The following is a 26,676-nucleotide window of genomic DNA, read 5'->3' as shown; positions in this document are numbered from 1 at the left end:
CAAAACCATTAACGTATATTTTACAACACAAACGACAACACTAACTTAACCTTAAATATTTATAAAGCCGCCAACCACTTCACCTCACTACTGTAAAAAATAAACGTTCTCACTTACAAAAGTATTGCAACCCCTCCCATTGCTGTGCTTCACTAACGACTTCACTAACGACTTCACACGTATGAAAACATAGCACAAAAATAAATTTAGGTGAAGTGGTGAGATCTCACCTCTTTTTTCACCCTGTTGAATTCATTGCTTTATAACTCTCTTCCTTTCTCCAACTCTTCTAACTTCTTCCTAAGTTCAGCAATGTTGTCCTCATGAAGTTTAATCTTCCTTAATATACCTTCTCTATCTAATGGTTGCTTTATCTTTCTAAACTGAACTCTACCATCCTTCATAGTATGAATGTAAAAACCTTCTGGAATAGTTCCTGATTTAATGTATTCTACCAAAAACTTTTGTTTCATTGCTTCAGTGACTTTATTTGTCATTTCAATCAAATAAAAATTTTAATATTAAATAAAAAATAACATTATTTTTTCAGTAAGGAAACGCAGGAGTTTTACGATTTATTTGAGGAGTAGGTTCTGGTTTAAATGTTGGAGTCGGTTTAGGAGTTGACTTTTGAACAGGAGTTTGTACTTCCATAGGTTCAGGAGTCATTGAAGGTTTTGCTTGTGAAGGCGTTGGTTTTGGCGAAGGTGTTGGAGTTTGTTTAACTTCAGCTACTTCAGTATTATTTACAACATTTGCTTTATTTCTTTTCAACATCATAACTGCTCCTGCTGTAGCTAGCAAACCTAGTGGGAGACCATATCTTATATAAGGACTTGACCAAATGCTATTTTTGACAGGAGCTGGTGGAACACCTAACCTTGGTGAGACTGCTCTTTGCCATTGTGCAGCTCGTAAGAAATATTCAATAGGTGCTCCATAATCGTTTGGTAAAGTTTGTTTCATAGATGGTGAAGGTTCACGAGAGCTTGATGAAGAACTCATTTATAAGCTTTAAAATAAACGTTCATCCTTTATTCCTCACTGTCGTCCGTAGCTAAGTTATAGTCATCTAATCTTATTATGGGGATGCCATTAGCACGCACCTGAATGGCAAAGCAACAATCCCTCATAAATCCAATAAGTGGCTTTGGTACATTTTCAGTTGCTAGTTCAATAGGTCCTTTAACAGACAATTTGTATGTTATTGGAGCAGTAGATGTTTGACCTTGCTGGAAGCAAAAGTCCACTTCTGTTGGAAAACCACATAAGAAATGTGTGTTGTCATAGCTATCCCATTTATGTTCCACACTACCATCATCCACCAATGACCTCATAACATCTTCATTAAATCCTATCATATCATTGTTTGTATTGCAAGCGTTTGCAACCATTTCATAAAATACAGGTCCATATGATTTTTCAGGTTCTGCAGGCATATTTCCATAAGCTCCCATGGAAAGCTGAAGATATTTAAACTTAGGGTTCTCAAAATTAACATAATAGTTGTCTTTCTTTCTAAATAGTGCCCAAATACTTTTAACATTAATAGGCGTATAAGCTACTGTAAATGTTGCACTTGAACTATCTGTATTCTTTGAGAATGAACCGTCCATAGGAATCCAATCCATAACTTTAACAGGAAAACATAAAGCCTCGTTTGTATAATGTTCTACAAGTTCTGTATAAATGTTAGGGTCTAAAGAGAATGACTTTGGATGAATGAAACATTCATTAAAATCCATCTTTGTTCGAAATAGTTGCTGGGTTACAGTTGTAATAGTAACTGTTCCACTAGCTTCTACTGCCTTCGTTATCATAGTGAATGGTTCATTCCATGGAACAAATTTATTTGTCGGTGGATTTGAATCTGAAGCAAATGCAACTTTAAGAGTTGGATTGAAAGCAATGATATCATTTACAGATATAGATGTGCATTGTAAGGCGTCGCTACTGAACTTTACTTTAAGCTGAATGTTTCCTGCAAAAGCTGGAATAAATCGAATAGCTTCTAATGGAAGGAATCTTCTAACAGGAATTCTTAAACGAAGCTTAAAATCAAATGATTTTCCTGCTGTAATTGGACTACTAACAATTTGTCCTGTTCTGCATGTTCCCGAATGACTCCATACATCTTCATGTCGAGTCTTTGAGAAAACATCTACTTTCTTTATTTGTTCGGTAGTTTGTGAGTTTGAAGTTATATATGCTTCTTCTCTTGCGTTGTCTTGAGAATATACGATACGACCATTTGCAAGGATTTGATATCCAGCAACTGCATAGAAAGCATCATCGAAACCAATCCAAAATCCTGGTGGGTTTGTTTTATTGGAACCTGAACCAATTTCTTTATCTACAATAAATTGACCTTCCATTTTATACGTAATGAATGTATTGTAAAGGTCCAACATATTTTCACCAGGAGGTGAGAGATTGAATGTTACCCATGTGTTATCTTTAGCAGTTCCAGGTTGTGATGGAATCTTTGCGTCAGAATATTTTCTATTAGCGTCACCAATTTGAACTGCATTGTCTATGATATCGAAATATGAGCGAATCTGATGAATATGCTCTGCTGGAGTAAATTCGTTTAGCTGTTCGTTCTGCATGTATTTTCTTCAGATAAAAATATCTATTTACTTCATTATTCTCACTCTTCTTCTTGGCATTCGTGGTGGAAGTTGTTTCTTGACATTTTCAATGAACTGTACATTCTCTTTTGTCTCAACTTCTTTCACTGGCGGGTCAGGATTCTTTGACTCGGTTTGTTTTTCAATGAAATTCACGAACTTTGCAATAAGCTCTTGGTTCGTTATTGAAAGTACATCTGGCTTCTTTTCTTCTTGTTCTTTTGGTGGCTCAGTTTGAACAGAAGGTTTTATATGGGCTTCGTGGACTTCACCCTCGGTGCCATACACCTTAATGTTGTCGCTCTCTGCATTCGCTAATGGAACCTTTCTTTTTCTTACGTATATTTTACCATCTTTACTCTGACTTACGTAATAGAAAGGATGTTGTATTCCTCTTGCGTCATTTAATATAATAGACTCTCGCTCTGATTTTGACAAGCTCATTTTACATCGGTTAAAGTTTTAATTTTGTTTTCTATCTGCAGTCAAATGACTCAGACAAGCCCTACGGACAAGACCCAAGGGGTTATAGATGTTGAAGCATTGAAGAAAGAAATTCGTGAGCAAATTTTATCCGAACTGAAGGAACAAAAACAAGAACAAAAGCCAGAGAGACCAAAGAGAAAACTTAGTGAAAAACAACTTGCTGCATTAGCTGCTGGAAGACAAAAGAACCCAAGACTACTGGCGAAGAAAGCTAGAGAAGAAGCTGAAGCAAAAGCTAGAGAAGAAGCAAAAGCAAAGAAAGAGTAAATGGTTTATTTTTATCCGAATTAAATGTATAGACAAATACCTTTATCTGTTGCGTTCAGTAGTGAAAACCCTGACGTCAAAATAAAGGGGAACAGAGTAACGTTTAAGTTTCCAACAGACTGGATTGTGAACATAAATGAAGAGAAGTACATTGGCATAACAAATATGTATATAACACGTGCTTTCAGAAAGGTTGACTTTATACTTCAAGTCGAGATAGAAAATGACGAACAGTCTTTAAGCGCCCAAAACATTCACATATACAAATACTTCAATGACAGTACGACGTTAGAAGACTGTATAATTACATTTTACGAAAATTTTCAAAAGAAGTTTAACATTGAAGTACAAACTTTACAGCCTTTACGTGAGTTTCTTGCAGAACTGAAAGAAGAAGGAATTGTAGAAAGATTAATAGCTTTTCATTACGAGTTTGTACCAAATGAAGATGGAACTCATGACTGTCAATTCATTGTATTCTCACCATTCAATGAAGTCGCTAAAAAGAAAGAAAATCCATTACGTATAAGATTTCAAATCTCTGAACCAAGTGATGATTTCAAGAATGTTTTCAATTATGATGCAATGCTTCCGAGGAAAAATGATTTTTCCGAAATTAGATTTCCAGGCATTTGGGATAGAAAGCAAGCTATATTATATTCAAACTTAAGTAAGGGAGTTGAAAATGAGTTCATTGGTCATACAAGAACTTCACCACTTCCTAACCCTAAATACTATAAATTAACTGGCTTCAATCGTGAGTTTTGGATAGACATGTTCTCCACTCATGACCATAAAGCACCAGTGTTCTTACCTCCAGACCATAAGGACTGTCTCTACATTGAAGCACAACTCTTAAACTCTACCATCGCAGTATTGTAAATGACCACATGGGTTTCGCCCTTGCCGCTAGTTTTATTTTTATCACGAATGACCTCATTGCTGACAAAAACAAATGACCTCAGAACTTCAACTTACGAATAAAGCTTGTTTTAGTCGTTATTGAGAAGTTAAACTTCTCTTCAAAGCAAGGTTGACATGACTTACATAAGTCAAATCCAATCTCTTGACCGTCATAAAGTGCTTTGTAAAGTTTCATTAAACTGAACTCAGAGTCTTTGTCATATGTTCCTTGCGGAACCATTAAACCTTTATCTTCATCATAGAAACACTGAACAGAGTCAGGAAACATTTCATTAGCGGTTAAAGCAATAACATCTTGCTTCACGCCTTTCATTCTGCAGTGAAATGCAACTTCATTTAAATCATTCGTGAGTAAGTCTATGTAAGTCTTCTTTCCACAAAATATTGACTTGTATGCTAAACTTTGTTTTCCAGGTGTGATTTCTGCAAAGTCGCTATGAAATTGACCAAGGTTTTTACCAATGAGAACTCTTCCATAACGTTTCTCAAACTCTTCAGCTAAACGAGGGATATCTTCATTGTAGAGATGCATACTGTCCGTATCGCTATAAAAGATGTCCATTCCTAAGTCCTCAGCAGTACAGAATACTTCACACATTATTCTCTTCGACATAGACAGAATGTTAACACCAAGTGGACAGAAGTTAAAGTGTCTGCAAATGCTTTTCGTTAGCTTGAAAATAGTTTTATCTGAACCATCCAAACCTTCGAACTTCACTATATGGTTGTAGTTTCTGATGGCATATCTTATAGCATCTTTGTCATTTACTATGGTTATTTTTGACTCAATAGGAGATAGAATAGTTTTGCCATAAATACTGTTCAGAATGAGCTTTATATTTTCTTGCAAAGGATTTCCTTCTTTCTTATACTTTAACCTTAACTCAAACAACTTCTTTACTTCATCTCTTATTCTAATATCTCTGTTTCCATCGTAATAGTATCCTTGCAACACTTCACATTTGACACCTTGATATTTTATGAGGTCTTGTAATGTTATATGGTCAACATACATTAAACAGCAAGTGTTTGAACTTCTGGGAACGTTAAGTTCTGGATTTAGTTCAGGGTCACAAACTATTAAAGGAAAGTGTCTATGTATTCCAATCTCTGTTATCTTAATGAGAACAAAGAAGCCAGACATAAACTTTTCACCAATGGGTTCCTTTTGGTCGTCATCGAATAAATGTCTCATGAGATACTCTGTGCTTAACATTTCTTTCTTCATAACCTTTGGAATACCTTCTAAAGTATAAAGTCTTGCTATAGCTGATGGATATAATGAAACAGCGTCGAAGTCAGCAATGAGTTTCTTTTCGCTCTTTTGTTTAATGTTATATGACAGCATACATCTTCCCCCTTGAATACAGCGTGAAATAAATTCTCTTGGTTTATTTGAGAGGTCATATAAATTTCCATTCGGGAAGTACACTCTGTTCTCAAACAATTTGTTAGCAATTGAACAAATACTAACGTAGTCATAAACGTTTAAATCAAATTCTTTCAATATGTCATTGCGGAACTTAACAAAACCTTCTCTTAAAATTCTTACATCTTGTTTGCAATAAAATGTGCTATACTTTTCTAAGTCGAAGTGGTTCTCATCTATTCTACAACCTTTGATGGAATCTATGTTTTTCATGAATGTATCAATATCTTTTACAAACTTACATGCTTCAGAAATGACACCAGTTCTGTTGTCATTTGCTAACAAAACACTGCTGTAGTAGTTGTATGGAAATACTTCTTTCAGTCCTGTTTGTAAGTTAAACATAGCAGGAAATAGTTTAAGCTTCTTATTTATAACACTGTAAGAGTCTTTTATAATAATTGCCCTTCCTTTATATAAGCCAGTTATTTGCATTGTTCGTGAACCTTTAATGATGGGAGTTCCTTTCACTTCTGTCATGTGTCTTAAGATGAAGTTTATATCATAACTGAGGTTATGGAAATATATTAAACTCTTGTCAGGAAGTCGTTCCAAAAATTCTGTTGCACAGTTCTGACCCCAAATGCTTTCACTCACTGAACCATCTTCACTGTCATAACAGATGTTAAAGGCTTTATGAAAGCCGTCTGTGCTACACTCAAAGTCAGCAAAGAAAACGTGCTCAGGAATGAACTTGCACTTATTTTTATTTACTTCTTTTGACTCGGCTTTCTTCTTCAGTTGTACACAATACTTTGGAGCATATGACAAGTCTTTAAATGGTGCAAGGTTCTGTTTATATAAGTCAGTCGTATATGTGAAAAGTTCTCCATAAGAAATAGGTTCGAAATATGAGTATATAAGAATTTCCGAAAAAGTGACACCCAAAAAGTGACACTTTCAATAGGGAGTAACACTTAAAAAGTGACAATTTAAAATTCACAATAAATAAAAATAATAAATTTTTTAGTCTATTAAATTATTCTTTTCTTTGAAATCCTCCAAAAATTCTTCGAAATGTTCTAAAATATAACCTGGAGAATTATAACAAAATTCATTAATTTCTAACATATACGTATCTAACAATTCATTTGGAATTTCAAACGATCTTAAATATGTAATTGAATTTTGTATCTTCTCATTTATTTGAGAAAGTTTTTCTTCAGCATTTTCCAATAAAAATCTTAATGGATTCAAATTGGCTTCTTGATTCTGAACAAAATTTAATACTTGGTATAAACGTGATTGAACTTCTCTTTTCAATTTTGTTTTATAATCTGTCAATCGAGGCTCGCGAATTCTAATTGAAGAAATAAAACCTATTTGAAGTAAATCGTTTTTAATACGATAAAAGTAATTGGGTGCAACTTCTTCTAAAAGATTTTTGACAAAAACATCAATTCTTTGATTTTTAACGCAGCCAAAATCGTGATATTTTATCTTTTTAAATAAAGATTCAGAAACGTTATTCACAACGGTTAATTCATTTGGTCTGGCAGCGGCTATCCACTGTTGTTTATGAATGTCCCACTGACGTGTCAAGTATTGATTCAATTCCAATTGATCTTGAATTTTATCAATAATGTGCTCTTTATACATTTTTGCAGCATCTTCTTCTGTGCAATCACGATAATAACATAAAATGTTCATAAATTTTTCGACTTCTGATCTAATCTCTTCATCATTTATCTTTGAGAGATTCTTTTTAAGTGCGCGTATTACATGTAGCGCGCACCAAAAGATATTGCACTCCGGAAATGAATTCATAATCCCGTTGAAAATGTTTAGTGCACAGTCAGACATGATAAATTCAGGTTCTGTGTGAGTTGTTTCAAAATATTTACTTAAGCAAAAAGAAATATTTTCACTATTATCTGGATATGATATATTATAAAATACACAAAGGGATAGAATGAGTATTAGCAAATTTGGTAGCTAATACATAAAAAGGAAATCCATGAATAATTAATTTAAACGTAGAGTCTAAGTGATAAAATTGGTGGTTTTTCATGAATTTGAGAGATCATATCATTATCAGAGTAAATAAAAACCAATTTGTCTGGAAAATCAGTACTTCACCTTGAATGTCAAAATAAATAAGGTCATCATGTTGATCTTCCCATTGATTAACATAGTTTTGTAAAGATTGAAATTGATTTAAAGAAATGTCTGGTAAAGATCTCATAAGATCTTTTTGTTGTAAATAATATTTCAATTGATTGATTGCAGTTTGTTTCATAGTCATGTGAATACAAGTATGATCTTTAGGTATTTCAAGCGTTTTGTTGACTTCTTGTGTTGCATTAAGTGGACTTCCGTGATTCATGAGAAATTTTTTAATCCAAGCACGGTAAGTACCACTTGTAGGTGTATTTTTATGTTGTGGTGGTGGTCCTGAGTGAATATGAGTTAAGTTTGCAGATTTAAAAATGTAATTGTCGAAATTTTTAATAAATTTAAAGCCTGCTGGGCAGCCTTCGTATTCGCATCGGTGGTAGATTAATACTCCTGTTCCAATTGATAGTTTTTGTGGGTCTTTGACAAATCTTATGTTACCATGCAGCTCTGCAGCTATAACAAAACGAGAATATTCTAAATATCCTATGGCTTGATCAACCTCGCATGGAGGATCGGGTGGAGGATGTTGCATTGAGCAGCAAAAAGGAAAAATAAAATTGAAAACTCACATTGAAAAAATAACGGTTTAATAGAAAATATTTTTTTTCTTCTGAAAAAGAATTATCTTTGAGTATCTAAATTGGGATAAAGGATATAGAATAGATAACTAGTACTTAATATATGATACATGTACACGAAATGGAAGAATGTGTACTAAAAGAAAGAGAAATTTTAGCTTAATATTTTACATACGAATCAATTATCTTTGGTTAAAAGGTAGAATTGTTGGCTATGATGTACTGATTCATGATCAGTACATCATAGCCAACAATTCCTTATAAAATTCAAAAACTTGGGTGCAATCAGTTCTGATTGCACCCAAGTTTTTGAACTTTCTTGAGGGAATTAAAGGGTGAGAGATTTATAGTCTATCTATATATCTCCCACCCTCTAATTCCCTCCCTGACAGCGGGAAACTTTGTCTGAATGTTAAACTATTCAGACAAAGTTTCCCACTGTTTGCGAAGGAATTGTTGGCTATGATGTACTGATTCATGAATCAGTACATCATAGCCAACAATTCCTTATATAAAGTTCAAAAACTTGGGTGCAATCAGAACTGATTGCACCCAAGTTTTTGAACTTTCTTGAGGGAATGGAAGAGTAAGAGGTATACATTATGAATATATACCTCTTACCCTTCCATTCCCTCTCTGACAGCGGAAAACTTTCGTCTGAATGTTAAACTATTCAGACAAAGTTTCCCGCTGTCAGCGAAAGAATTGTTCCATCTGGTGCATAGAGTGTGAATCTATGCACCAAATGGAGCAAGTCCCTCGCGAAATTGCCAAAACTTGCGTCGCATTTCAAAGATTGCGACCCAAATTTTGGCGATTTCTAGTAGAGATGGAGTATTTTGAGTCACTGACCTATATGCAGTGGCTCAAAGGGCTCCATCTCTACTTTGAAGCAAGGAAACTTTCCTCGAAATTTTGATAATTTGAAGAAAGTTTTCAAGCAATTAACAAAGGATTACTCGCTATGAGGTAAAAATTCTAGATTTTCACCTCATAGCGAGAGCTTCCTTTCATTGCTTGAAAACTTTCCCCAGCTTCAAAATTGGGGAAAGGGCTGTAAAGTCGACTCCGATACCAGCAGGTACCAGAGTATTTAAAAGAGAAGCCCTCGTACGAGTTTCTATGAAGACCTTCTCATTCAAGAAGATCTTAATAGAAAATCGTACGAGGGCATTGGAAACTCGCGTCTGGTACATGTTGGTACCAGAGTGTTTGAGATTTGAAGACTCTGGTACTAACATGTACCAGAATTTATGATGAATTTAAGATGGACCATTATAAAATGGTAGCGGTTTGTTTCAAAAAATTTTAGATGAGATTTGCATAGATATAGATTATATGATTTATACATATGAAAAATAATATATAAAAATATAATTTTGAGATAATTATGTAAATAATATTTTAAATATTTGAATTTGAGGTATAATTTTATAGTAAAATATATTATAAAGAGTATTTATATAAATATTGTAAAATAATATAAGTAATAAAAATTGAGACCCCTCAGTAGTAGGATAGGAAGGGTTGTGTGACTTTTTTTGTTACGTCTATATATAGACGAAGGTATATTTTCACATCTTCTATATATAGATGATATAAAATTTTTTCTTACGTTTTTTAAGTCATGAATTCGTAAGAAAGCGCGACATTATTAAATAAATTAGTAATAAATATTTATATACTAAACACATTAAAAAATTAACATTAATTTTAAAATAATTTATTTTTTATCTTTTATAAAAGAAGTTATATATAGATGATGTCAGATATTCCGCGATTAATTAAACATTGTTTAAATCCTGAATGGGTTAAACTTCAATTTAAAAATGAAGATTGTGAATTATTAAATGAATATGAAAGCCAAAATAAGCTAATGAGGTATAAATATAATGATAAAGAATATTTAATTTCATGGAATCAATGGAGTCATAATCAAAGACCTCATAAACGAGAAGAAGAAATTGAAAATAATGAAATGGAAATCATTGATGACATTAAAGAGGATGGAATTCCTAAATTTTGGAGAAAAACCTTTAGAACTAAGTTAGGAGCATATAAACGTAGAGTATTAAATCCTGAATATCTTAAACATATATTTAAAAAGGAAGACTGTGAATTATTAAACGTTAATGAATATGAAAATGCTAAATCAAAACTGAGATATAAATATATTGGAAGTGATGAAAGGTGTAAAGATAAAGATAAAGTTTATTCAGTTTCATATAATAACTGGCACACGTTAGGGATAAGAAAACATTTAGGAGATTATGGGAAATGTTCTGAATTCTTCAAATCTAGTATATACGAGAGAGTAAAAGAAATTAGAAATAATTATTTTCATGAATGAAAGATTCACTACCATAATGAAATAAAAAAATGAAAAATAAACTTTAAAAAGAATTTGATGAGCTCAACATAGAACTTTAAGAAACTAATGATTATTTGAATTTATGAAATCAATTATTTGATTCATTCTTTCTTCAATCTCTTCTATTCTTTTTGTTAAATCATCAATTTTCATTAATGAGGTGATTCTTGATTGAGGAATAGATTTCAAACTAACCACCCCCTTTATTTTTGAAATTTTGAATCCATCAACTTTAAACATTTTATTCAATTTACACGTTGTCAATTCTTCAAATAATTTTTTATTATTAGCATAATAGTCATTAAATTCTTCAACAGATGAAAAAATTTTTATTTCAGTAATTGGTTTAACAACGTTTATTTTTTGTTGAACATTTTCACTTTCATTTATTTCTTCCTCCTCTGTTTCATTTATTTTCAAAATCGGTTTCATTTATCATTAAATAAAAATTAGAATATAAGTGATGAAATATATTTTTTATTTAATATTAAATCAGAAATGGCGGCAGGATTCTTTAAAAAATTATGGGATGGAATTAAGAAAGCTGCGGGTTGGGTTCATAAAAATATTATTAAACCTGTTGCAAACTTTTTGGCACCAGTAGCGAAAACGGCAGGAACTATCATAGGTGGAGTATTAGGTACTAAAGCAGGTAATCCGGCGATGGGAGCACAAGCAGGTAACGCAATTGGTGGAATTGCTGAAGGAATACTTAATAAAATAGGAGGTAGATAGTGGAAAAATAAATAAATATTATTTTTATCTTAGTATCGGTTGAAGTCTTTGATAAACTTTTTCTCCTTTATTTAATATTTCTCTTATTGGGGCAGCTTTTGGTGTTATTGATTCAGCAACGTCACTAATTGCTTCTTTATTCTTAAATATCCAATTTGCTCCTTTCTTCATTGTTTCCCAAACTTTATGCGCTCCTCTTTTTACTTTATCCCACAGTTTCTTAAATATACCTGCAGCCATAGTTGATTATTTCATTAAAATTAAAAATTCATTTTCATCTTTTAATTTTGATTTTTTATTTAATAATAAATGACGACTAACTATTTGGTGCCAAACACTAAACCGATTAATGGAAATGTGTTTCATTCATTTGAAAAGATAAATGAAATATTCGCAAAGAATGACGGTAGAAGATATTATAGAGAACTTGAAAGTTCATGCTATGACTCTGATGCTCCATATTTTGATGATAAACAAACTCATTTAAGAATTACAAATCCGGCTCATGATGTGAACCAATTAGGTGACACATATATTAAACGCAAAGTTAAAGCAACTCTAGTTTCAAATAAAGCTTTCACATGTGATGCCGCTTTTAAATGCATGCGTTTATTCGTTGGTTACAAATCATCAAATCAAAGCTTTAAACAATTAGAAGTAGAAACCGAAAGAGGTGATGCCGGTTATCTTCAGATGGATTGCGCCCGTGAATCTTTCGCATTTGCAACATATAAACCAAAATCAGAAAGGAAAGTTAAAAAGTTTGTTCATTCGTTATATAATAATGTTCAAAAATATGATAACTCAGTATGTGGTAAATATATTGACCCTTCAGAAGTTTTCAAGAGAGCAAATGAAGAAGTTGATGTCACTTTTGATATGATTATTCCGGTAAATGATTTGTTAGCATTTCAGGCGTTCGATGATTATCCTAAATCATTTGGTGATATCATTCTTAAATATTATGTTTTCAGGGATACTCTAGTATTTTGTCAGGTTGACCCGTTAAGAGTTGCTGATTTACAAAATTACGTTTATGAAAAGATAACTGATAAAAATTATGAAAAGATTATGAATCATGTTTATAAATATGATCGCAAATTCCAACAAATCGGACTTCCTTCCAAATTAATTACAAGCTTAGCCGCTACATCTGCTGACGCAACAGTTGATGACGTTATTATTTCATGCACAAAGATGGAAGTTTTAGAGGATAAATGTATTACACCAGGATACGGTTTAATTGAAGAATCAGTTAAAGCAATACCACGTTTATTCAGTAAGGAAGATCCATTCATGATTCCAGCTCAACATATTGACGTTCGTTCACTAAATGGAGGATGCATCACTCCTGAAGGAATTAGCTCAGATTTCTCATACGCTCTTCATAATGTTACAGATGTTGTGTTAACATTTCCGAAGAATGCAATGCAAAGAACAGTTTTAGAAAATCCAATGCTTCGAGGTCTTCAGGTCACTATAGATTCCAGAAACTTCCCCGATCAAGCGATGACCACAGTGGGTGACATATTCTTTACACGTATGCTTCAAGCTTCTGATTTAGATGGAGTAAATGAATGCACGGAAGAATACGAGGACTCATTAACTAGACCACTGAATGATGATGATGGCACGCCATTAGCTAGAACATGGAAAGACCAAACTTCATTCTTATGCACTATTCCAGTTCAACGTGATGGAGCGGGTATATTCTTTGATGGATTAGAAACTTTCAACTCACAAGTTACAGTACAAGTGAAAGTTTATCCAATCATTCAGGGTGTAAATGACACTTACTGTTCAAAGGTGACAAATCCTCCTCAGGTTTGGTTTACTAGGACTACATATTGGACATGGACACCGGATGAAGGTTTGAAATATCATCCAACAGGTACACCACCCCAGTATAGAAGTTCATATGATGAAATATTGATGAATAGAAATGTTTAAAATTATAAATTTATTTTTGATTAAATGGATTTAAATTCATCCACCCCTTATGAAGAATTAGCGGGAGTATATAATACATACGTAGATGATATGATTAATGAAGCATTGAGTGATAATAGAAATGCTCTATCTAAGGAAAAATTAATGAAAATTCCATATTCTGAATGTTACTTAAATTCAATCACTGCAGCAATTGGTAAACAGAATAAAGGTAAAACATTAACGATATTAAAACAAATTATCATTATTGCTAACACTTCCCCTATTCACACGTGTTAATTTATATCAACCGTTCAGGTTCACCTTCAGATGATACATTTGAATCTTTAAAGCATTTAATCAAAATTCCAATTATTTATTTATCACAAGAAGAAGCAGAAGATTATTTAAAAAACTTTTTAATGTATAAAGAATTATTGATAAACAACGGGATGAATTATTTGAAACACTTTCTATTTCAAATTTTGATAGAGAATTTTTGCATTCACTCATTTTTCTAGATGATGCAGTGAAATCAAAACTAATAACAAATGAGAAATCATATTTTAATCAGTTATTAACTCAATGTCGACACATTCAGTGTTCATTCTTTATGGCTGTTCAATATTTCAAAGCATTAAGCACAAACATTAAATCAAATCTATCAACACTTTTCATTTTCAGTGGGTTTAGTCGTCAACAGTTGAACGTTATGCTTTATCAAGTGAATTTACCAATGAGCATTAATGAACTTTACACACAATATCAGCAATTAGGTGAACATGGAAAAATAATAGTTGATTTAAATAAAGGAAGTGTTAAATTTGATTAACTTTTTATAATTAATTTTTATTTTTTATTTATAATTAAACATGACAGAAATGGTAAATCTTCTACAGGTTCCATTAAAACAAGGGACAAACAAAAGGGGTGTATATAATAGAACTATGCAAGTTCCCGATGGAATGAAAGAATTAGTTCATATTGTTGCTGGTCTTCAAAAAGATGTTAAACAAATGAGAAACGTTTTAACATTACCAGAAGCTCAAGCATATGCCAAACGTCAAGGTCCAAATTGGGAAGCACACGAAACAGACATTACGGGTCCAAATGGAAAACCTGATGGTATAAATGAAGTTTTCGTTACTGATGGTCAAGGTAATATTAAAGTCATAAATGGTTACAAGTTAAGTATAACTGATTATCCTAAACGTAAAGCATATAATGAACGTTATCCTATGCAATTTGATGAAAATGGAAAAGCTGTTAAACAATACATTGGAGAAGGTGAAAATGGTCCAATTAATTCATACCGTCATAATCCATATTCTTATTTCAATGAAGAATTAAATGCTATTGAAGAGGGACCGGATGGATTACCACGATATTCTAACCAGTTTGATGGTCAATATGCAAATATTAGACCTGAAATTTCAGCTAAGAAATTCTTTAAAGTTGCTTTATTCGATCCAGTTTCGCAAATGTTAAAGATGAACTTAAACAGCAATTCCAACCAATTATAGTAGCAAGAATTGCATCAGGTGCTTTATCTCAAGCATTCAAAGATTTAATTAAGAAACCATTATATCAGCAACGAGGTTTAACTTATGATTTAGTTAAGGAATCAGATAAAAGAAAATTTGAGAAATCAGATGATTATAAGAATGCAATTAATGAATATATTCGGTCTATTAATTTCGATGAAAATGCTAAAAATCAACTTCATGAACAAATACAGGGAATAATAGATTCAAAAGTTCCAGCAAAATAAAAGTTTAAATATATTTTTTTTATTCGATTATAAATGAGAAGACGTTTCACTATCAAAAGAACACTAACGCAAAAGCAGAGATTACGGTTGGTTATAACGTAAATGATGATAAATCACGAATTATTCAAAATGTTAAAGTTAATGTTAGCCCTGAATTAACAAGGTCAGCAACTCAACCAAATTTATTAACTCGTGACTTACCGAAGAATGAGGAGAATGAAGAAAACCATGAGAATGGAGACCCAATCATTTTATCTGAACCTGGTAAAGAACCCGTTGAAATTCCCACTTATCCAACATACCCCCCACCTCTTTCATCAAACATCGAGAACCCATATAAAATAGACATTAATTCAGAATTAATGAAAATTTACCGTGATATAATAATTAATAATTATGATTCAATAATAAATTTAATTGATCAATCTGGTTTAATTATTTTACCTTATGAATCATTAATTCACATTATCGCCATTCTTTGTGATGTTCAAGATTCAGACGTTAAGATTCAATTTTTCATAGATGATGAGGTTTCATGCTGTGGAACAGTTGCAAAAATAAATCCTATAAAGGATATTAGCACAATTAAGATATCAAAGAACGGAACAACAACTGAACTTCATTTAACATATAATGATATTTATAATAAAATAGTTGATGAATATAAAATATCACTTGAAAAATTCTTTGTTAAGGCTATTTAATATTCAAGCATTAACATTATTGAATAATAATCCTTTGAATCATAATCAATAATAATTGACCTTTCACCAGTTTCTATTGTTTGTTTTATTTCTTTTTGTTCCCCACTATCTGGATCGGTCATTGTAATTGTTTTTGTTATAGTATCAGCTTTATCTTTAACTTCAATCTTTTTTCCATCGGGATATTTAAACCAAAATTCCAAAAATTCGATATTGTCAATCTGTTCATATTTTAATCTATCAATTACATTTTTAATACCATCTGAAAATCTTATGAAATGGTCATTATATGGGTTTGATTGAACTAAATTTGAATGAAGTGAAATATAACCTGTTGATGAATATGACATTGACTCATATTTTCTGAAAACACTAAAATTTATAACATGAATGAATTTCTTATTCGTTGAATTTATGAATTCTTGAGGTAATCTTATTCTAGTTTTATTTATCACTGGAAAATAACGCTTTACCATATTTTTAATCGTAATAAAAATGTCAATTATCAATATTATTTCGAATAATAGCTGTGAATTAAATTTAACAGTTAGCGGAATTTATAATGTTACTCTCGTTTCTGTGAGTGGTAAATTTAATCCCATTCTTTTAGACCCTTCAGATTATATATCATTTATTAAAGATGACCTTGAAAAAAAGTATGATATGTATATAAATAATGTGATAGCGAAATGGGATATTAACATGATTTTAAGTTATTTAAATGAATCATTTATCGTATGGTATGAAGAAAATTTTAAATCAAAACCTGATAAACTTTTTGAACTTGATGAAATAAATAACCTTATTAAATTCCCGCTGAAAATTAAATTTTGTACTCCTCATCTTCGTTCATTGTTGGGGATATTAAATTTTGAAAAAGATGTTGGGGATGTTTTGTATTCTGACACTGGTTCCAATTTCATTTTAATCAAATGTGATAAAGTTAATACCCCAATGAGATTTTCACATCAAACATTAGACCCTAACTCTTACCCATCAATACAAAACATTTTATCCATCAACTTAAACACATTTTCTTTATCATATCCGTTTCAATTATCCGGGAATTCATTTATTCTTCATTCAAAAGATTTATCAAATATTAAATTTAGAATAACTGACCTATTTGATTGTGATTTAGAATTCATGAATGAAATATTATGGCAATTTCAAATAGAAGAAATAGCTGATGAGATAACAGATTGAATATTTATTTTTAAATCATAATAAATGATTAAACAACAGCAACCACAACAACTTAAGGCACAAAACACCCAGGTCCCTCAGATCATTACATACGCCATATATGCATATAATTCAAAGACGGCAGAACAAACGCAAAGGTTGAAATATGGAGATTTGGAGATAGTATTGAAAAATGACCATTTCGAATTCGTTTGCAAAGGTGGTGCAGTGATATCAAATATAAAAGAAATTTTATTTATGAATTCTAAAATTAAAGGAATAACGGATGATATAACATCAATTCCACCAGAAGAACAGAGATATTACGCATTAAATGCATTTCCTAAAGTTTTGAAGATTGGAAGATTTAATTTAAATGAGGAATTCATAGAAGGTTTCCTAAATGACATAATGAAGAGGGTGGATAAGGAATATGTGGATAGTGAGTTAAATAAGAAGGCAAATTTGGTTTATGTTGATGAAAAAGATAATGAAATTAAAGAAAAGGTTGAATGGTATCATGAATGGACATTTGAGACTTTTAAAGTTAAAGCCGATACAGAATGGGTTTCAGGATGTTTAGACCTTAAAGCAGATAAAACATATGTTGATGAAAATTATGCAAAGAAGTCGGAAGTAAATGATGTGATTACAAGCATGAAAAATGAAATACTTCAAACATTATATCCTGTTGGTTCTATTTATACGTCAATGAACTCAACAAATCCATCAACAGTTTTAGGTTTTGGTATGTGGAAGCAGATTGTAGATAAATTCTTATACTGTGCTAGATATTCAAAGCAAACAGGAGGTTCGAAGAAAATTAAAGAAGCAAACCTTCCACCGCACACTCATACAGGAACTACAAACACAACAGGTAATCATTCACATTCAATAACAAAAAGATGTTATATAAATCTTGCAGCGGGTTCGGATAGATGGGGAATGAATAGATATGATATCACAACTGACCCAGTAGATTCAAGCACAGGTATTTTCTGTGGAACCTCAGGAAATCATTCACACACTTTCACAACAAATCCAACAGGCTCGGGTAAAGATTACATGCCACCATTTGTGACTGTATTCGCATGGTACCGCGTTCATTGAACATACTTGAGACTTGACCCAAAGGGTTTAAGCTTACCGAATGAACTAAATATATTTTATGTCTGTAATTAATTAGGTAATGAAGTAATGGATGAACTGCAGAAATAATGTTTACGTTAAGTGACTCAAAGAGTCCGGAGACAAAGTCTCATGTTTACGTTAATGGTTTTTAGGTTATTCAATAATTAATTATTTTTGAAGAACTGAAGGTGTCACCACGTCACCATGTGTCACCAGGTTAATTAACTTCATTAAAAAAGTGTGACAACATGACATTTAGACAACAACACAGGAGGAAGGCATTTATGAATTATTTTTGAAGAACTGAAGGTGCTACCATGTTACCATGTGCTACCAGGTCAATTAACTTCTCTGAAAAAATGAGACAACATGACATTTTGACAACAACACAGGAGGATTAATGCAAAAATAAATTCAAATCATACTTTATAAAGCATCATTTACAGGTATTTCATCGTCAGTAAATGAATCCTCATTATCGTTTGGTTCAACCTGTTTATATAATCCTTTCATTTCTTCTTTCAAAACATAACACCATGTTTGTTTACCATCTATTCTTCTATGTTGTTGACATATCTGTCTTTATATTCCGGATAAAAAAAATATTTTATAAAAAACTAACTTTATTTTCTGACTTTCACAAAAGACCAAAAATAAACGCTTTACATGTATTTTTCAGCAACTTCGTCAAATAATTTTATAGCTTTATCTATCTCATCTACTTCAAACGTTTCTTTACCTTTCATGGGAGCACCATACATTTTCTCAAACTTTTCAAGTAGTTCTGTTTCTGCAGCTCTCATATCATTAACGAACACAACCTTGACTCTATTGACTGTACTGTCATATCTTTGAGTTATATTATATGTTCTTCCTATCTTATATCTCTTTGTATTGAAGTCCTTCGGTTTCTGAACGATGTAAAGTAAGCCTTCACTGCAACGTTCCGTATTGAATGAACCATAAGTTATGAAGTTATATCCAACAACTGGGTCTAACCATAACAAAACTATTGGTATATAGACTTTTGTCAATGAGATATGCTGTAGTTCCATAGAATCTTACCGATATCATAAGCTCAGGATTTCTTGTCAAAATTTTCTGAGTTGAAGCATTTCTAACCCAGTCCTTTGTTTTCTTTCCAGATGGAGATATAATGTCTGACAAAGAATATTTGTTGTATTTCTTTGAGTATCTTACGTTTAAATCACCTATTCTAACCACTTTGGTGTCATTGTCAATCTTTCTAACTGTTTCAAACTCAATGTTTGACATTACTGTTCTTACATACAAGATAAAAAAAATATTTTATAAAAACTAACTTTATTTTTCTAACTAATGAAATTCATTATTTTTGTTGCTGAATTCAATAAAAATATATTTTAGGTGAAGAGGTGAGATTTCACCAGTTTTCTCACCTAATTTTTCACCCCAGTTATTTTATAAGTGTTTTACATGGTAAACGTTATTTTTTAAATTTTGTGAAAACTCAACGGTTTGACACATGCCCTAAAAATTATTTTACTCAGAATTTTGTTGCTGAATTCAATAAAAATATATTTTAGGTGAAGAGGTGAGATTTCACCAGTTTTCTCACCTAATTTTTCACCCCAGTTATTTTATAAGCGTTTTACATGAATTGTACGATGTATATTTGAAATTCTAAACAATTTCGTAGCTTCTATTTCTTCTGTCAGTATGTCAAAAGTTTTAACAATGCCGAAAGTTTCATTATACTTCTTCTTGACGTCAGATAGAAGGAAATCGTCAGCTGTTGGATAGTTTTTGTTCAGAAATGCTAACATGTCCATTTTATCTTCTGCTGGTTTCTCTACTTCTTTCTTTAAGTCAGCATAGTCGTTTCGCATACGTTCTATCTCTTTGACGGAGTAGTTATATTTCCTTATTGCTGCTTTACATTTTGAACATTGCGGATTCATTTTTGCGTTATACATTGAAATTTGACCTGCTAGAACAACTAAGGCGTCAATGGTTTTCTTTAACTCAAAAGTTGTTGGTTTTATTTGTCCATTCCATATTTTACATCTTTTATCTTTATCTCTTATCTGCCATACACATTCAGCAACTAATGAAACAAAGTTGTCGTATGTCTTAAACTCCCCAGATTTATATATGTCAGAGATGTTCTTATATACCATGTCGCAATCTTTGTCCATAACTTTATGGTTGCAATGATATCCTAGAAACTCATAGTTTACTTTACGTATGAACTTCTTTATTTCTACTGAATCAGTTGGTTTCACTTCTATTTCATCGAATTCATGAATAGTTAGTTTTTGCTGCTGAATTTCAGGCAATTTGGGTAAATGGTCAATAATGTCCTGCATGTCATAAAGATACTGTTCATTTGTTTCATCTTTCGCACTACAGTCTAAATTACTTGTTAAAAGTTCTTGCTTAATTCTTTGTATTTCTGTCTCAAAAGTATATGAAGAAGGAATAAAGCTTTTCATCTCTACCAACATTGACGTAGGATTCATGACTAGCGAGTTTGGTGCTGTAGTTGTTTGAAGTGTTGTAGAACCTATTGTTGAAATCATATCTTTACATACAAGATAAAAAATAAAAATAAAACTAACTTTATTTTTTCTATCTTAAGGAAATTCATGAAAATTCACGAGAAAGCAAAAGCAATCTGAGCCGCTAAGTGGTGAGGATGAGAAAACAGGTGAGAAAGGAGGTGAGAAAACAGGTGAAAAATTAGGTGAAATCTCACCTCTTCACCTAAAATATATTTTTGTCTGATTTACATCCAACGAAAAAGTTTAGAAGAATTTTCTTATTCTTTCTGGCATATTTTTGTCTTTCCAGTACTCCCGCTCTAATGGTCCCAGATGTGTTGGCTTCGACTCTCTCAAGTTCTTAGATGGTATAACATCTTCAACGCCTCCTTCATATCTTACTTTATAAGTGTCATCGTTTATGTTATAGCCAAGTATTTCAATAACCACTCCTCGCTTTGCTTCGTCAATGGTTTGTCGTCAAGAACTACACGAACTTTTGTTCCAGGAATGAGGGTAAATTGTGTTGAATTTCTGATATTTTGTTTTTGGCTTCGTTTCTTTTGTATATACTTTTCTTCTTGTTGTTGTGTCATTGAATTTGGTGTATGTCCTGTTGTAGAATGTGTTGAAGAATTATATACTTCGAGAAAATATTTCATTGTTTCTTCGGTAAAGTCTCGCTCTTGGTTTAAATCTCTGAGCGTTCTTATGAAGCGGTTTATGATGCTGAGTATGTTATGGTTATGGTCTTCAGTAGTGTAGTGAGTTATGTTATGCTTAATGAGAAAATCTGTGATTTCATTGCTGAGGTATGCTGAATCCTGGTCTGATGTTAAAGTACTTGGGTTATGTTCTGCTACAAACTTTTGTAAAACTCTTAACACTTCACGAGTTCCTTTATTTTTCATTGGATATGTATATGCTTTGCGAGTGTTAACATTAATGAAGATGAGGAATGGTTTATGTCCTCCTTTTCTGCTTTGAATGAGAGTGTCAAATTGGTATGCGTCAGGACTGTTGTCAAAATGTCATGTTGTCTCATTTTTTCAGAGAAGTTAATTAACCTGGTAGCACATGGTAACATGGTAGCACCTTCAGTTCTTCAAAAATAATTAATTATTGAATAACCTAAAACATGAGACTTTGTCTCCGGACTCTTTGAGTCACTTAACGTAAACATTATTTTTGGGTCATTTACACTCATTACGATGAAATCATCATGACAAAACATTTACGATGAAATCATAACAAAGCATTTACGATGAAACCTTGACAAAACATTTACGATGAAATCATGACAAAACATGTTAGAAAAGGTGTTAGATCTAACCATCTACCCTAAACATTATTTTTGCTGAATTCAGCAACAAAATGAACGAGGTCAGGATGTATGTAAATACCTTTGAATTCATTTTATAACGCCATTAGTAAGCTCATAAAATGCTTGTTTTGAGGTGGAGCCAAAAGTGGCTCGACCGTATTCTTTCAACCAAAACTCAAGAATTTCCTGCATGAATTTTGTTAAAAAAAACAACCGTCTGAATTCCGGTGGTTGCTATATTCTTCACAAAATGCCTTATAATACTCTTCCCCGGACTTATTTTCCAACAACTTTCTAAAGTCTTTCCTAAACTGACTGACTGACGGCACAAAGTGGCTTAACGAAAACATTAATATATAAATTCATGAAAATTCATGAGGGTAGAAATGAGGGTAGATATCAGGTTAGATCTAACATGCTAACGTAAACATTATTTTTGGGTCATTTACACTCATTACGATGAAGAAGTCTTGACAAAACATATACGAAGAAGTCTTGACATAGAGTTTACGTTCATGTTTGACATAGAGTTTACGCTCATTACGATGAAGTCATGACAAAACATATACGTTCATGTTTGACATAGAGTTTACGATGAAATCATGACAACACATTTACGATAAAATGCCTTCCTCCTGTGTTGTTGTCAAAATGTCATGTTGTCTCATTTTTTCAGAGAAGTTAATTGACCTGGTAGCACATGGTAACATGGTAGCACCTTCAGTTCTTCAAAAATAATTCATAAATGCCTTCCTCCTGTGTTGTTGTCTAAATGTCATGTTGTCACACTTTTTTAATGAAGTTAATTAACCTGGTGACACATGGTGACGTGGTGACACCTTCAGTTCTTCAAAAATAATTAATTATTGAATAACCTAAAACCATTAACGATAAAATAACTGATAACAAATTTTTATTTTTATCATAAATGGATACCCCACAAGCTCAAAATTTACCACGAATCATAACAAGGGAGGAAACGATAAAAATGATGCGAGAACTTGCTAAAAATAACAAACCACTAAAACTGAGAAAATGTGGTTATGCAGTAATGATGGAAAGAGAGACGTTGTCAAAGAGGAATAAAAATTAAATTTGGATAGAGTTTAAAAATTCATCTTTATTAAATTCATCTCTTCCAATCAATTTATTTATTCTATTAAATTCTTTTATTTTTGCTTCACTCAGTTTAATGATTGAACGATAAGTTTCTAATTTTTCAATTATTTCCTTCTTCTCTTTATCGTTTTCAGTTCCATTAGTTTTATGGGCATCAACTCCACCGCATTGTGGCTTCTTTTTGTAATAGCATATTTTTGATTTAATTCTGTTTAGTTTCTTTTTATATTCATCGTCTGGACTCTGAATCTTAATTGAATCAGGACTCTTGACTGCTTCGTTGTCACCCATTTCTTACGAAATAAAAAAATTAAATATTATTTAAATATAATGGAGTAATAAAATAAATTGGAATTTCTATTAATTTATTGTCAACTTCAACTAATGCATTGCCGTTAATATATCTAACAAATTCAGCTATTGTGTCAAATCTTCGTCTTCTTTTTGTCATTGATTTATCAGTTTTTCCATAATCGAGATGAATCAAAACTTTATCCCCTTGTTTAAAAATTCATGAGCCCCGAATTAATTTGTTCACGTTTAACATCATTCAACCTTCCATTTGCTTTCTAATATATTCCCATTCTTTTGAAATATCATTTTTCATTTCCATGGTTTCATGTTTATTGTTCTATGCCATGTATTATTGTAATAATATACTAACTGCTGTATGATGGAGTCATGATTTCCATCCCAGTATATCTGACCGTTAACCCCTAACGCATCTCTAAGAGTTCTCATTACCGCATCAACTATTTTATTATGAAACGTATATGGAGAGGATGAAAAGAAAAATTAATTTGTGGGAAATAATGAGTCATAGTTGCCTGAAATCCTTTATCACCATCACCCCTGATATTATCTACTCTTTCATGATCTAGTAAGTATTGTATAGCTCTTCTTGTTTCCTGTTCTGTTTTCCTTTCACCGGAATGCAATATAAATATCTAGTGTTAATGTTAATGGGCAAATAAATAAGTAACGTTTCCTCTTGAATATTCCAGATGATCGATTCGTATGAATATGGATATGGTGCAAATGAAGGGCGACTAATTTTTTCCTTTAACGGTTGAATTTTCGGGTCAATTGGTTTATTTAATATCTTGAAATCCTTTTTAAAATCTTTTTGCTTCTTTAATGTTTGAAATGGATATAATAAAGTGAATGATGAAGGATTAACTGAAGGAGGAGGCGGTACTGTCGTTGGAGGTTTTGGTGTTGCAAGTGGTTTAATTTTATCTGCTTTGATTTTGGATTTCATTCCCCCCTTCATTAATTCTGGATGTATTCTATTCATTTGTTTTTAAATATGCTGTATATAAAGGTTTGATATACTTTCCCGCTTCGAGTTTATGTTGAAGGATGAATTCCAAAAGTTGATCTTCATTTAAAAGTCGGGCTGAATATGGTTTAACTAATGAATCATAAATTAAAGCTTGTGCATCATTTATGGTCTGAAGGACCTTGGGCGTTTTGTTCCTTTGTTTTTGTTCCTTTTCTTTGGTTTTTGTGGCTCAGGATTATATAAATTATATAATTCATCAATATCTTCTTCTGTTAATACTTTATTTTTGAAATCTTTCAACTGTTTAAGTTGTGATTTAGTTTTTTCCTTTGTATATTCATTATTTTTAATTTTGTCTTTAATTTCAGAAATTATTTTATCATGATATTTCAAAACTTCATTTTTATAATATGGATAATAATAATCCATATCATCACCCGTTATATTGTTATCATATTTTTGGAGATATGATTTTAATTCATAATAACTAAGAAAATTTTGATTAAGTACTAAATCATAAATTAATTTTTTTAAATCTGTGTTATCCATTTATATAAAAATAAAATAAATGTTTAAGGGTGCCCGCCTCTTTGAATCATAGTATCAAAGCCATCATTAACGGTTCCTTTTGTCTCTTCTGTGGCATTTCATTAAAAATAAAATTTTCAAAATTGTATTAAATAAATGGCATACAACATCCATTTTCACAACATACAGCCTTAGTGTGTGCTCCTGTTAATGCAGTCTTACCAATTGTTAAGCCAGTCATTGACCCGTTTTTAAGTTGTAAATTAATATTCTGACCATCAAATATCACTTTATCATTTATTATATCCAAATATTTTTTAGGTGTTAATTGCTTATTTTGTCTTAAACTAACACCTTTCATTTTTTGTGCAATCTTTTTAAAATCACTCCCATCGATTGAACCGTTGAATGATGTATAACACTTAGGACATAAAGCAACCATGTTATCACCTTGTTTCTCAATTGCTAAACCCAATAACTTCTTCTCATGTGCTTTTTCTTCAGCTTTATTCTTTAATTTAGGTTTAAATTTCTCATCAAAACAGAAGAAATCAAATGGTGCGAATTTGAAAATGTTTTTATCATAAAATTTTTTATCGGTAACAATTGCTTGAAATCCTTGAGTGTTAGGAAGATTTGGGTCGCCAGCGATTGCCCAATAAGATGAATCAGTATCACCTTCAATGAAATGAAAACGATTAACATCCATGCATTTATACATAAAATCATAAATGAAAACCAAATACCAGTATTTAGCATTATCTAAAGTGAAGAATGCCTCTTGTAAACATGTATCACATCTATAAAATCTATCTTTAAGCATCACTTGATATGTATCTTCACCTATTTCTCTTATGTTTTTAAACTTATTTGACATACATGCAACGCGTGCCTTCTGTGCATTCATTATTTTAGTCTTTGCGTAATTTTGTGTATTCATTGCATCGTAACCATATGATCCATTAAGCGAAATTTGCAAAATAAACTTTTCCTTTATTTCCTTCTAATTCAGCCTTTTGTCTTTCGTTCATAAATTTGTTCGCAAATTCATTAAAGCAAGTGTTTTTCGTAAATGTTAAAATTGATTGAATGTCATCAATGATAAAATGAAATCTGTCGATTAGATACCAAAGATAATAAGAAGAAAATGGTTGATATTGGTTGTGTGTTGATGCTAACTGAGTTAATTTCCTCTGTTTCTGGTCAACTGGTAGATTGTTTGATTTCATGTAATTATACATAAAACTGCCAATTGTTTTTTCATCTGTGATAATATCTAAGTTTCTTATTATTGGTAAAAAGTTTATGTAATCATTAATGTATTTTTCATCAATGTGACCCTTTACTTCAGCCACGAATAAAGTATTTTTCTTCTTAATTATTCCCAGTGCTTTTGCTTTCTTTGTTGCTGTATCACAAATGATAACACCATTCAATCTTCCCGGCATATACATTTTATGGTCAGTATATTGAATGAAATCATGAGGATTAGATGAAAATGATGAAGGATATAATGAATTAAAGTCAACTCCAACGAAATGAGTCATAATGTTGGTGGTGTCCTCATTTGATACAGTTTTTAGTTTTGGATTATATGAAAGTTTATTAATGTGCGTGATTCCTTTAAGATTTACTCTATG

General features: G+C 31.7%; 10 protein-coding genes and 1 pseudogene across 11 annotated transcripts, besides 5 other annotated features; 4 read left to right on the top strand and 7 right to left on the bottom strand.

The window, feature by feature from the left end:
• Window positions 1-57: part of a terminal%2Cinverted (terminal inverted repeat of Maverick-1A transposon ID:TVAGG3_0237860) that runs on past the window's edge.
• Window positions 1-26,676: part of a mobile genetic element that runs on past both edges of the window.
• Window positions 261-503, bottom strand: TVAGG3_0238100 (uncharacterized protein; the record flags this gene model as incomplete). Its single annotated transcript, XM_051227589.1, has 1 exon — window positions 261-503. A coding segment is annotated over one exon (243 nt), but the record flags the coding sequence as incomplete, so codon positions are not given.
• Window positions 547-1,005, bottom strand: TVAGG3_0238090 (repellent protein 1 family; the record flags this gene model as incomplete). Its single annotated transcript, XM_001323298.2, has 1 exon — window positions 547-1,005. The coding sequence occupies one exon, from the start codon at window positions 1,003-1,005 to the stop codon at window positions 547-549; it is 459 nt and encodes a 152-aa protein (XP_001323333.2).
• Window positions 2,637-3,074, bottom strand: TVAGG3_0238080 (uncharacterized protein; the record flags this gene model as incomplete). Its single annotated transcript, XM_001323299.2, has 1 exon — window positions 2,637-3,074. One exon carries the CDS (start codon window positions 3,072-3,074, stop codon window positions 2,637-2,639), a length of 438 nt encoding a protein of 145 aa, XP_001323334.2.
• Window positions 3,120-3,383, top strand: TVAGG3_0238070 (uncharacterized protein; the record flags this gene model as incomplete). The annotated part of the gene is made up of 1 exon (XM_051227588.1): window positions 3,120-3,383. One exon carries the CDS (start codon window positions 3,120-3,122, stop codon window positions 3,381-3,383), a length of 264 nt encoding a protein of 87 aa, XP_051112574.1.
• TVAGG3_0238060 (uncharacterized protein) lies at window positions 3,714-4,265 on the top strand (the record flags this gene model as incomplete). Its single annotated transcript, XM_051227587.1, has 1 exon — window positions 3,714-4,265. A coding segment is annotated over one exon (552 nt), but the record flags the coding sequence as incomplete, so codon positions are not given.
• On the bottom strand, window positions 4,345-5,322 carry TVAGG3_0238050 (organellar and viral DNA polymerase type B; the record flags this gene model as incomplete). Its single annotated transcript, XM_051227586.1, has 1 exon — window positions 4,345-5,322. One exon carries the CDS (start codon window positions 5,320-5,322, stop codon window positions 4,345-4,347), a length of 978 nt encoding a protein of 325 aa, XP_051112572.1.
• Window positions 6,590-6,619: a terminal%2Cinverted (terminal inverted repeat of MuDR-2/MuDR-2B_TvMULE3 transposon ID:TVAGG3_0238030).
• Window positions 6,590-9,938: a mobile genetic element.
• Window positions 6,703-8,386, bottom strand: TVAGG3_0238040 (annotated as a pseudogene). Its single transcript has one exon. A coding segment is annotated over exon 1 (1,684 nt).
• On the bottom strand, window positions 11,563-11,778 carry TVAGG3_0238020 (uncharacterized protein; the record flags this gene model as incomplete). The annotated part of the gene is made up of 1 exon (XM_051227585.1): window positions 11,563-11,778. The coding sequence occupies one exon, from the start codon at window positions 11,776-11,778 to the stop codon at window positions 11,563-11,565; it is 216 nt and encodes a 71-aa protein (XP_051112571.1).
• Window positions 13,925-21,808: a mobile genetic element.
• Window positions 14,340-14,781, top strand: TVAGG3_0238010 (uncharacterized protein; the record flags this gene model as incomplete). Its single annotated transcript, XM_051227584.1, has 1 exon — window positions 14,340-14,781. A coding segment is annotated over one exon (442 nt), but the record flags the coding sequence as incomplete, so codon positions are not given.
• TVAGG3_0238000 (phage tail repeat-like family) lies at window positions 17,539-18,237 on the top strand (the record flags this gene model as incomplete). The annotated part of the gene is made up of 1 exon (XM_051227583.1): window positions 17,539-18,237. One exon carries the CDS (start codon window positions 17,539-17,541, stop codon window positions 18,235-18,237), a length of 699 nt encoding a protein of 232 aa, XP_051112569.1.
• Window positions 21,200-21,691, bottom strand: TVAGG3_0237990 (integrase core domain containing protein family; the record flags this gene model as incomplete). The annotated part of the gene is made up of 1 exon (XM_051227582.1): window positions 21,200-21,691. The coding sequence occupies one exon, from the start codon at window positions 21,689-21,691 to the stop codon at window positions 21,200-21,202; it is 492 nt and encodes a 163-aa protein (XP_051112568.1).

The sequence above is a fragment of the Trichomonas vaginalis genome, chromosome IV, assembly GCF_026262505.1.
Source record: "Trichomonas vaginalis G3 chromosome IV, whole genome shotgun sequence".
NCBI classification, from domain to species: domain Eukaryota; phylum Parabasalia; order Trichomonadida; family Trichomonadidae; genus Trichomonas; species Trichomonas vaginalis.
Note: the sequence above shows the minus strand (reverse complement) of the source record. Positions and strands in the feature narration are given on the sequence as shown.